Below are 11,939 nucleotides of genomic sequence, written 5' to 3'. Positions count from 1 at the left end.
CTACCTCCTGGGTTCCAAAGGTTAGGAACACCTGGCCTTCAGAAGAAGGTACTGCAGCAGCCCTGGACAGGTGGGAGGCCGCCACTTCCCATGGCAGAGAGCGTGGGGCTGCCACCCCTTGTGGGAGCAGAGCTCAGAGCCTAGAGCCAGAGAGGATTCTTTTCCATGCTTATGCTCTAATATAATGTTTCCTACTCGGACCCAAACTTGCTCTGGACCCACGAACCCTTGTTTCCCTTTCCGATACCTTGATTTTGGAATAGTAATGACTGTCCTGTGCCTGTCCGTCCACTGTATTTTGGGAGCAGATAACTTCTTGTCTTCTGTCACACATTCTCAGCTGGGCAGGAATTACGCCTCAGCATTAATCATAGCTGGAAATGCACCCTTATCTGGTGTACAGGATATTTAGATGAAATTTTGCCTCTGCATTGATGCTGGAATGGGCGAAGGCTTTTGGTGACATTCACACAGGATGAATGCATTGTGGACATAAGGACATGAATTTGGGGGGCGAGAGGGCTGACTCTTACGGGTTGAACTTTGTGCTCCCATAATTGATATGTTGTATTCCTGATCCCTCATTCTTCTAAATGTGACCTCATTTGATGGTAGACTACTACCCTGGCATTACCCTGGTGGTCGTGTTCAGGTGAAATCATTAAGGTAGGCCTCACCCAGTAGGACTGTTGTCCTTAGGAAAAGGAGAGATTTGGAGTCACAGACACTCACAGAGGGAAGACCACGTGAGTAGATATTGTGAGAACGTGGCTATTTTAGGGCAAAGAGAACGACTTATGAAAGATGCTTGCCTCATAGCCCAGAGACTCACCCACCCATCAGACAATGAGTTTGGACCTCTAGCATCCAGGACTGTGAGGCAATAAATGGACATGTCATTTAAGTTGACCAGTCCCTGGTATTTGATTTAGCAGCCCCACAAAGCTAATATAAACATCCTTCAATCACCACGATTAAAACACCTATGACTAAGCCATCAAGCAAAGGAGAAATAGCCGGTAAAGACTAACAGCTCTTTCCCCCATCCCCACCACCACCGATCTCCAAGGTGGCACAACCAAGGAGGTCTCCTGTGGCTCACCTTGGGACAGCTTCTCACACGTGGGGCCAAGAGCTGTGTCTCAGAGGACGGAGGTCCCCTCATTGGCTGACTCAGGAGAGTGTGGGGCTTGAGCTGCTCTGAACAGAGTCTCCCACCATCCCCATGATGAGGTGTTGCACGTCATGAAATTTGAAGTTTCTCAAAAACAAAAGTTGGTAGCCTGAAAGGAACAGAGTCAGATAAGTCTGGATGTGTCAGAAAAGTAACTTCAGTTTCTAGGGAGCCTGAATAGGTTTTCTTTCTTGAACTCCTGGACTTAGGTATTTCTGTACTGGGTTTGGGTCCTTGCTTGTGTTTTCCAATGAATTGCAATGAATTCCAGTGAATCCCAATGAATTGAATTAATATGAGTAGTGCTTAGAAGAAATTGACTTGGGGGGCACCTGGGTGGCTCAGTCGGTTGGGTGTCTGCCTTCAGCTCAGGTCATGAGCCCAGGGTCCTGGGATTGAGCCCGGCATCGGGTTCCCTGCTCAGTAGGGGGCCTGCTTCTCCCTCTCCCTCTGCTGCTCCTCCTCTTTGTGCGCTCCCTCTCTCTCTCTCTCTCAAATAAATAAATAAATCTTAAAAAAAAAGAGGAGAGACTGACTTGGGTATGCTTGTCCTATTAATACTATTTTCCCGTGTCGATGCTTATGATGTGTTAGCGAAGCAGGAGCCCTTCCCTTATATCATCTTCTTAGTAACCACAGCATTAGACCATGATTGCTCACCAGGTACATTTTTCCTGACTCACCCACTGAAGCGAATAGTCAGATGTATTCACTTTCCACTCTGGACTTCAACATCGAACCCCATTTTCTTTCTCTTTCCCAGATTTCGTGCGTGCCACTCACACTTGCATTCCCAGTCTTCCAACCACAGCCCAATTTGGGTGCATTTTAACCTTGTTTTCCTAGTGCTCCCACTGGATCGGAAATTACAGACGCAAAAGAGCCCACGTGTGCCCTCCCTCCCCGACACACATCACACATATCCTAATGGATTCCCATTCTTTTTTTTTTCTTTAAGTTTTTGTTTTAATTCCAGCTGGTTAACATACAGTGTTATATTAGTTTCAGGTGTACAATATAGTGATTCAACAATTGCATATATCACCTGGTGTTCATCAGGACAAGGACCCTCCTTAAACCCCATCACCTGTTTATCCCATGCCCCCCAGCCCTCCTTTCCCCTGGAAACCATCAGTTTGTTTTCTATAATTAAGAGTCTGTTTCATGAGTCCTCTCCCCTTCCCTCTGTCTCTCCCCTCCCCTCACTTTGCTCATTTCTTTGGTTTCTTAAATTCCACATGTGAGTGAAATCCTAAGGGTCGTGATCCAGCTGTCACTCGCCCTCCTGGCTTGCCCAGTGCCGAGTCAGCTGACTTTCAAAGCTCCAGGCTCCAAGTCCCATTGGTTATACAAACTCACGGTATTCAGCCCTTCTGGTTTCCACAGCCAAACAGTATGGGTATTAGCGTCCCCCGTGTGAGCTCCCTGGTGCGAGGGCCCATTTCTCTGCCCTCTCCCCATGCACAGCTCCCTCCTTCCTGTGGGCAGCCTCCATCCACATTTCTGACCTTCCTAACCTTTCAGATGCAGCTTCCTCCCTATATTTAGTTGTGGGGTTTCTTCTTCCAGTCCTTGGGTTGCTCTCTGGTTTATTTAATATTTGAGGATGATATCTAGTTTTAAATGTGGGACAGGGTGAGCTCAGGCTCCTCCTATTCTGCCATCTTCCCAAGCTCTTCTGGATTCACGTTCCTAAAATGACTTTTTAAATAATATGATATGTATGAGACCAATGTGCATGAATAACTGAAAAACCACTGTAATTCATGTGGTCCAAAAAGGCATTTTGAACCAGCAGCACTCAGCATGATAGAAATTAAGTGACTTATGAAACAGAATTTTATTTTTCTAAATGGTCCACAGTCCTTTCTCTGAAAAGGCATATGGCTCTGAAAAGAATTTTGGCTTCAAAAATTTAGTTCCCCATGTAAATGGCAATTTCTAAGGACCCCCCACAGGGATTTACTGGCACTTCATTTTATGGTAGCTTTCCTTGGGTATTTATGCAGCAAAACCCCCATCCTATTTCATATCCCTTTGGCTTTATCTCTCGTCTAATGGGCTCAAGAAAAGGTTGGATTGCTCTAGTTTACCTAGCTTTTGTCTCACTGTTTGGCTCAGAGTGACACCTTTCACAGGTTTCTACATTCAAATCAAAGGTTATTTAGAATTTATTTTAAAAGTTCACATGGAACACACAGCACACATGAAGAAATAGTGGGTTTTCCTGCAACTTGTAACAGATTTCAAAGGATTGAAGCCCCCACCCCTCCCCCCGCCAGTGTGTTCTTCCTTCACAGATATATAGGAAGCTAGAAGTCAATTAAATGGAAAGCACTTGGATAATCACCAACTACTTTGAAATTCAGCATGTACCTAAAGGAAAAGGAAACAAAGAAAGGAAAAAAACCCATGCACCAAGAAGAAAAACACAATGAGCCTTAAAGTGCATTACCATTACCCTCAGTCTTCCTATCCATCAAATCACTTGAGGTAGAGGAAGGATTCACCTTAGTTCTCTTAATTGCCAAACAGCCTCCTCTTATTTTGATGTAAAACCATAGGGACAGGTCCCACTGTGACATCTGCATGTTTACACTTCAACCACCCTGGTTGAAAGGAAGAGCTTCAACAGAAACCCACAGGCACACGGACAATCACACCACCTTCCCCCTCAATCTCCAGGCTGCATGACACAGGAAGGCTGTTATTGGTTCAGCCCTAGTCACCCCACCACCCTTTGGGCCAATGGCCGTGGATCCTGCGCTGCCAGTTGCTTATTGGCTGCTGCTAGCGGAGGCTGGGAGCACAGCTGCTCTCATTGGATGACCCCGTCATCCAGGCATAATTGCAGGGCAAGAAGCTTTTTGTGTCAAAAGGGAAAGATGATAGGCTCCCCAGGCACACAATCAGATAAATTTGAATGAAGTAAAGTATGGCTTTCTCTTATTTTATTTATGTATTTATGTATTTATGTATTTATGTATGTATGTATTTATTTATTTATTTTTATTTTATTGTGTTTCGTTAGTCACCTAAAGTAGGCCTTTCCCAAGGTCGGGAGCTTGAGTAGGGCATGATTCTGCATAGTTTGAGTTTTCTGCATGGTGTTTGGGCCTTCTTTCATGTATTTCACTGAATTAGGATGAGGGGATACGTTGAGGGATTGTGAATGTTAAGTGTGACTTTTGTATCTGCTACAGCGCTTCACTTGTTGCTATATCAACACACTCGAAAATTCTCTAGACGATACTACTCTACACAAGTGGGAGAAGGAGAATACAAAAGGCAAGTAAAATTATTGTGGCCCCAACTGTGACGTAGAGTCCCGAAGACGCTGACCTGAAGGAATGGGCCACTTAGGAAAGTGATAAAATGCGACATGGTCAAGGAAAATCATAACAGACTGCAGCACACACATATATTAAAGTGGACTTGCGCACGGTAAAGGTGTTTGAAGAACGGGCAGAATGGCACAGGTCGAAACGCTAGAGTAGGTGGCACTCTGGAGAGTTACAGGTCTCTTTGTGCCAAGTGAGGTGGCTCTGAAAAGAGCCTTTGGTTTGCGAGGTGGTCAGGTGGTCCGGGGGCAGCTCGTTTGCGTCTGTTGAACCTGATGACGGCCTTGGTGGCCTCAGACACGGCGTGCTTGCCAATCTCCCCGGGCAGCAGCAGGCGCACGGCTGTCTGGATCTCCCTGGAGGTGATGGTGGAGCGCTTCGTGGTGCGGAGCAGGTGAGAGGCCTCGCTGGTGATGCGCTCGAAGATGTCCTTGACGAACGAATCCATGACGCTCACGGCCTCCTGCGAGAGGCTCAGGCCGTCGTGAACATTCCTCAGAACCCTGGGGAAGTAGGTGGCGAAACTGTCGGGGCAGCGGCGACGGCCGCGGCGGCCACGGCGGCGGCCTCCGCGCTTCGGCTGCTTCTGCTTCGGGCTCTTCGGGTCCGCTGCCGTGGGCTCCTCGGTGCCGAGGCTTTCCTCAGAAGAGGTCTCACAGCCAGGTTCAGCCATGTGGGGCTCGCCTTCCCGACAGCTCAGAAGGAAGGGCACTGGCGGCAGCTTGAGCAGCGCAGGCCCATTTATAGTCGCTTCATTTCCTGACGTCACCGGCAAGTCCTATCTGATTGGACAACATGCAAAACCAAGAAGCGGGTCACTGAGCCAGGTCCTGTCAGATCTGACTGCTTGCCCTCGAGCTTGACGTCTCTTCAGTCAGAGTCGGAATCAGGCGTCCTCTAATTTTCTTGTGACGGCCTCCAGAAAAATGTTCAAACATTCCTTGTAAAGGTGTAGTTTCCTCCAGATTTCCAGTATGAAATTTTTTTTTTAAAGAGAATCAGAGAGAGAGGGAGGGGAGTAGGGGGATGGGCAGGGGGAGAGGGAGAGATTCCCAAGCGGGGTCCAAGCTCAGCACAGAGCCTGAAGTTGCTCTGTATTTCACAACCCTGAGATCGTGACCCGACATCTGGAGGTACACTACTTCTTTACACGGAATGTTTGAACTTTTTTCTGGAGGCCGTCACAAGAAAATTAGAGGACGCCTGATTCCGACTCTGACTGAAGAGAGGTCAAGCTCGAGGGCAAGCAGTCAGATCTGACAGGACCTGGCTCAGTGACCCGCTTCTTGGTTTTGCATGTTGTCCAATCAGATAGGACTTGCTGGTGACGTCAGGAAATGAAGCGACTATAAATGGGCCTGCGCTGCTCAAGCTGCCGCCAGTGCCCTTCCTTCTGAGCTGTCGGGAAGGCGAGCCCCACATGGCTGAACCTGGCTGTGAGACCTCTTCTGAGGAAAGCCTCGGCACCGAGGAGCCCACGGCAGCGGACCCGAAGAGCCCGAAGCAGAAGCAGCCGAGGCGCGGAGGCCGCCGCCGTGGCCGCCGCGGCCGCCGCCGCTGCCCCGACAGTTTCGCCACCTACTTCCCCAGGGTTCTGAGGCATATTCACGACGGCCTGAGCCTCTCGCAGGAGGCCGTGAGCGTCATGGATTCGTTCGTCAAGGACATCTTCGAGCGCATCACCAGCGAGGCCTCTCACCTGCTCCGCACCACGAAGCGCTCCACCATCACCTCCAGGGAGATCCAGACAGCCGTGCGCCTGCTGCTGCCCGGGGAGATTGGCAAGCATGCCGTGTCTGAGGCCACCAAGTCCGTCATCATGTTCAACAGATGCAAATGAGCTGCCCCCGGACCACCTGACCACCTCGCAAACCAAAGGCTCTTTTCAGAGCCACCTCACTTGGCACAAAGAGACCTGTAACTCTCCAGAGTGCCACCTACTCTAGCGTTTCGACCTGTGCCATTCTGCCCGTTCTTCAAACACCTTTACCGTGCGCAAGTCCACTTTAATATATGTGTGTGCTGCAGTCTGTTATGATTTTCCTTGACCATGTCGCATTTTATCACTTTCCTAAGTGGCAGATTCCTTCAGGTCAGCGTCTTCGGGACTCTACGTCACAGTTGGGGCCACAATAATTTTACTTGCCTTTTGTATTCTCCTTCTCCCACTTGTGTAGAGTAGTATCGTCTAGAGAATTTTCGAGTGTGTTGATATAGCAACAAGTGAAGCGCTGTAGCAGATACAAAACTCACACTTACCCCATTCACAATCCCTCAACGTATCCCCTCATCCTAATTCAGTGAAATACATGAAAGAAGGCCCAAACACCATGCAGAAAACTCAAACTATGCAGAATCATGCCCTACTCAAGCTCCCAACCTTGGGAAAGGCCTACTTTAGGTGACTAACGAAACACAATAAAATAAAAATAAATAAATAAATACATAAATACATAAATACATAAATAAAATGAGAGAAAGCCATACTTTACTTCATTCAAATTTATCTGATTCTGTGCCTTGGGAGCCTATCATCTTTCCCTTTTGACACAAAAAGCTTCTTGCCCTGCAATTATGCCTGGATGACGGGGTCATCCAATGAGAGCAGCTGTGCTCCCAGCCTCCGCTAGCAGCAGCCAATAAGCAACTGGCAGCGCAGGATCCACGGCCATTGGCCCAAAGGGTGGTGGGGTGACTAGGGCTGAACCAATAACAGCCTTCCTGTGTCATGCAGCCTGGAGATTGAGGGGGAAGGTGGTGTGATTGTCCGTGTGCCTGTGGGTTTCTGTTGAAGCTCTTCCTTTCAACCAGGGTGGTTGAAGTGTAAACATGCAGATGTCACAGTGGGACCTGTCCCTATGGTTTTACATCAAAATAAGAGGAGGCTGTTTGGCAATTAAGAGAACTAAGGTGAATCCTTCCTCTACCTCAAGTGATTTGATGGATAGGAAGACTGAGGGTAATGGTAATGCACTTTAAGGCTCATTGTGTTTTTCTTCTTGGTGCATGGGTTTTTTTCCTTTCTTTGTTTCCTTTTCCTTTAGGTACATGCTGAATTTCAAAGTAGTTGGTGATTATCCAAGTGCTTTCCATTTAATTGACTTCTAGCTTCCTATATATCTGTGAAGGAAGGACACACTGGCGGGGGGAGGGGTGGGGGCTTCAGTCCTTTGAAATCTGTTACAAGTTGCAGGAAAACCCACTATTTCTTCATGTGCGCTGTGTGTTCCATGTGAACTTTTAAAATAAATTCTAAATAACCTTTGATTTGAATGTAGAAACCTGTGAAAGGTGTCACTCTGAGCCAAACAGTGAGACAAAAGCTAGGTAAACTAGAGCAATCCAACCTTTTCTTGAGCCCATTAGACGAGAGATAAAGCCAAAGGGATATGAAATGGGATGGGGGTTTTGCTGCATAAATACCCAAGGAAAGCTACCATAAAATGAAGTGCCAGTAAATCCCTGTGGGGGGTCCTTAGAAATTGCCATTTACATGGGGAACTAAATTTTTGAAGCCAAAATTCTTTTCAGAGCCATATGCCTTTTCAGAGAAAGGACTGTGGACCATTTAGAAAAATAAAATTCTGTTTCATAAGTCACTTAATTTCTATCATGCTGAGTGCTGCTGGTTCAAAATGCCTTTTTGGACCACATGAATTACAGTGGTTTTTCAGTTATTCATGCACATTGGTCTCGTACATATCATATTATTTAAAAAGTCATTTTAGGAACGTGAATCGAGAGGAGCTTGGGAAGATGGCAGAATAGGAGGAGCCTGAGCTCACCGTGTCCCACATTTAAAACTAGATATCATCCTCAAATATTAAATAAACCAGAGAGCAACCCAAGGACTGGAAGAAGAAACCCCACAACTAAATATAGGGAGGAAGCTGCATCTGAAAGGTTAGGAAGGTCAGAAATGTGGATGGAGGCTGCCCACAGGAAGGAGGGAGCTGTGCATGGGGAGAGGGCAGAGAAATGGGCCCTCGCACCAGGGAGCTCACACGGGGGACGCTAATACCCATACTGTTTGGCTGTGGAAACCAGAAGGGCTGAATACCGTGAGTTTGTATAACCAATGGGACTTGGAGCCTGGAGCTTTGAAAGTCAGCTGACTCGGCACTGGGCAAGCCAGGAGGGCGAGTGACAGCTGGATCACGACCCTTAGGATTTCACTCACATGTGGAATTTAAGAAACCAAAGAAATGAGCAAAGTGAGGGGAGGGGAGAGACAGAGGGAAGGGGAGAGGACTCATGAAACAGACTCTTAATTATAGAAAACAAACTGATGGTTTCCAGGGGAAAGGAGGGCTGGGGGGCATGGGATAAACAGGTGATGGGGTTTAAGGAGGGTCCTTGTCCTGATGAACACCAGGTGATATATGCAATTGTTGAATCACTATATTGTACACCTGAAACTAATATAACACTGTATGTTAACCAGCTGGAATCAAAACAAAAACTTAAAGAAAAAAAAAAAAAGAATGGGAATCCATTAGGATATGTGTGATGTGTGTCGGGGAGGGAGGGCACACGTGGGCTCTTTTGCGTCTGTAATTTCCGATCCAGTGGGAGCACTAGGAAAACAAGGTTAAAATGCACCCAAATTGGGCTGTGGTTGGAAGACTGGGAATGCAAGTGTGAGTGGCACGCACGAAATCTGGGAAAGAGAAAGAAAATGGGGTTCGATGTTGAAGTCCAGAGTGGAAAGTGAATACATCTGACTATTCGCTTCAGTGGGTGAGTCAGGAAAAATGTACCTGGTGAGCAATCATGGTCTAATGCTGTGGTTACTAAGAAGATGATATAAGGGAAGGGCTCCTGCTTCGCTAACACATCATAAGCATCGACACGGGAAAATAGTATTAATAGGACAAGCATACCCAAGTCAGTCTCTCCTCTTTTTTTTTTAAGATTTATTTATTTATTTGAGAGAGAGAGAGAGAGGGAGCGCACAAAGAGGAGGAGCAGCAGAGGGAGAGGGAGAAGCAGGCTCCCTACTGAGCAGGGAACCCGATGCCGGGCTCAATCCCAGGACCCTGGGCTCATGACCTGAGCTGAAGGCAGACACCCAACCGACTGAGCCACCCAGGTGCCCCCCAAGTCAATTTCTTCTAAGCACTACTCATATTAATTCAATTCATTGGGATTCACTGGAATTCATTGCAATTCATTGGAAAACACAAGCAAGGACCCAAACCCAGTACAGAAATACCTAAGTCCAGGAGTTCAAGAAAGAAAACCTATTCAGGCTCCCTAGAAACTGAAGTTACTTTTCTGACACATCCAGACTTATCTGACTCTGTTCCTTTCAGGCTACCAACTTTTGTTTTTGAGAAACTTCAAATTTCATGACGTGCAACACCTCATCATGGGGATGGTGGGAGACTCTGTTCAGAGCAGCTCAAGCCCCACACTCTCCTGAGTCAGCCAATGAGGGGACCTCCGTCCTCTGAGACACAGCTCTTGGCCCCACGTGTGAGAAGCTGTCCCAAGGTGAGCCACAGGAGACCTCCTTGGTTGTGCCACCTTGGAGATCGGTGGTGGTGGGGATGGGGGAAAGAGCTGTTAGTCTTTACCGGCTATTTCTCCTTTGCTTGATGGCTTAGTCATAGGTGTTTTAATCGTGGTGATTGAAGGATGTTTATATTAGCTTTGTGGGGCTGCTAAATCAAATACCAGGGACTGGTCAACTTAAATGACATGTCCATTTATTGCCTCACAGTCCTGGATGCTAGAGGTCCAAACTCATTGTCTGATGGGTGGGTGAGTCTCTGGGCTATGAGGCAAGCATCTTTCATAAGTCGTTCTCTTTGCCCTAAAATAGCCACGTTCTCACAATATCTACTCACGTGGTCTTCCCTCTGTGAGTGTCTGTGACTCCAAATCTCTCCTTTTCCTAAGGACAACAGTCCTACTGGGTGAGGCCTACCTTAATGATTTCACCTGAACACGACCACCAGGGTAATGCCAGGGTAGTAGTCTACCATCAAATGAGGTCACATTTAGAAGAATGAGGGATCAGGAATACAACATATCAATTATGGGAGCACAAAGTTCAACCCGTAAGAGTCAGCCCTCTCGCCCCCCAAATTCATGTCCTTATGTCCACAATGCATTCATCCTGTGTGAATGTCACCAAAAGCCTTCGCCCATTCCAGCATCAATGCAGAGGCAAAATTTCATCTAAATATCCTGTACACCAGATAAGGGTGCATTTCCAGCTATGATTAATGCTGAGGCGTAATTCCTGCCCAGCTGAGAATGTGTGACAGAAGACAAGAAGTTATCTGCTCCCAAAATACAGTGGACGGACAGGCACAGGACAGTCATTACTATTCCAAAATCAAGGTATCGGAAAGGGAAACAAGGGTTCGTGGGTCCAGAGCAAGTTTGGGTCCGAGTAGGAAACATTATATTAGAGCATAAGCATGGAAAAGAATCCTCTCTGGCTCTAGGCTCTGAGCTCTGCTCCCACAAGGGGTGGCAGCCCCACGCTCTCTGCCATGGGAAGTGGCGGCCTCCCACCTGTCCAGGGCTGCTGCAGTACCTTCTTCTGAAGGCCAGGTGTTCCTAACCTTTGGAACCCAGGAGGTAGCCTCGGTCTCAGGAATCAAGGAGAAGATGGCTCTACAGACCCTGGCATTGCGCCTCTGGGTCTGTAGTGGCAGTGGCAGCCCTGCCAGCCCCTGAACCTTCTGTGGGGTCCTTTGCCCCCTTTCCTGAAGAACAGCACACGTTCCCAGTGAGATATATCTGGGGGCCCTTTTCTCGCCTGCCGAATCCCAGCAGTCCCAACAGTCTTCCTTCGTGTTGTCCCATCTCTTTCCCTTTAGGTCTAGCGGGCCACCTTTCAGCCAGCACCAAATTCTCAGAATAAGACACCTGTTGGCTTTCCCTGCAATCCAAAGGGTTCAAGCTATCGCACAGTATCGCACAGTATCCACACATTTTACTTGCATAACTATGTCTCCATTCCTGGCTTCTGCTGAGATGGTCGATTGGACCCACGTGTCACATGCCTAAGCTCCCAACTGATGGTTTTCCAGGCACAGCCTTGGCCCTTTTTCCAAAGCAGCCTACCTGGTTAGGCTGAGAAGGTTGCAAATCAGCACGTGCTAGTTTCTTCTCATTTCACGCTACCTTCTTGAATTTACAGCTCTCCTCTGGCATTTACTATGAGCAGCAAGGGGAGACCAGGCCATGCCTTCAACACTGTGCTTACAAATCTCCTCAGCTTATCTGTCCCAGCTTCTCATGTGAACGTTCTAGTCTTCACCAAACACAAAACACTGGAACATGGTGTGGGCAAATGCTCTGTCACCCGATAACAAGGATGGCCATTTCTCAAGCTTCCAATAACATGCCTCTAATTTCCATCTGCTACCTCAGCAGCAGCACCCTTCGCACTCACACTTCTAGCA

At 47.6% G+C, this 11,939-nt stretch overlaps 2 protein-coding genes across 2 annotated transcripts; one reads left to right on the top strand and one right to left on the bottom strand.

Annotated features, from left to right (window-relative positions):
* Positions 1-4,687: 4,687 nt before the first annotated feature.
* On the bottom strand, positions 4,688-5,291 carry LOC144380370 (histone H2B 1/2-like). The gene has a single exon (XM_078064006.1). It carries the CDS (start codon positions 5,186-5,188, stop codon positions 4,688-4,690), a length of 501 nt encoding a protein of 166 aa, XP_077920132.1. The 5' UTR covers positions 5,189-5,291.
* A 644-nt stretch (positions 5,292-5,935) lies between these two features.
* On the top strand, positions 5,936-6,355 carry LOC144380369 (histone H2B type W-T-like). The gene has a single exon (XM_078064005.1). The coding sequence runs from the start codon at positions 5,936-5,938 to the stop codon at positions 6,353-6,355; it is 420 nt and encodes a 139-aa protein (XP_077920131.1).
* Positions 6,356-11,939: the final 5,584 nt, after the last annotated feature.

Source organism: Halichoerus grypus, chromosome X (assembly GCF_964656455.1).
Source record: "Halichoerus grypus chromosome X, mHalGry1.hap1.1, whole genome shotgun sequence".
Taxonomy (NCBI): Eukaryota; Metazoa; Chordata; class Mammalia; order Carnivora; family Phocidae; genus Halichoerus; species Halichoerus grypus.
The sequence above is the reverse complement of the archived record's forward strand: the minus strand, read 5'-3'. Positions and strand labels throughout refer to the sequence as shown.

Bases quoted from the DNA above. Each gene is read 5' to 3' on its own strand.
- LOC144380370 (XM_078064006.1), bottom strand. From the start codon at position 5,188: ATGGCTGAACCTGGCTGTGAGACCTCTTCTGAGGAAAGCCTCGGCACC.
- LOC144380369 (XM_078064005.1), top strand. From the start codon at position 5,936: ATGGCTGAACCTGGCTGTGAGACCTCTTCTGAGGAAAGCCTCGGCACC.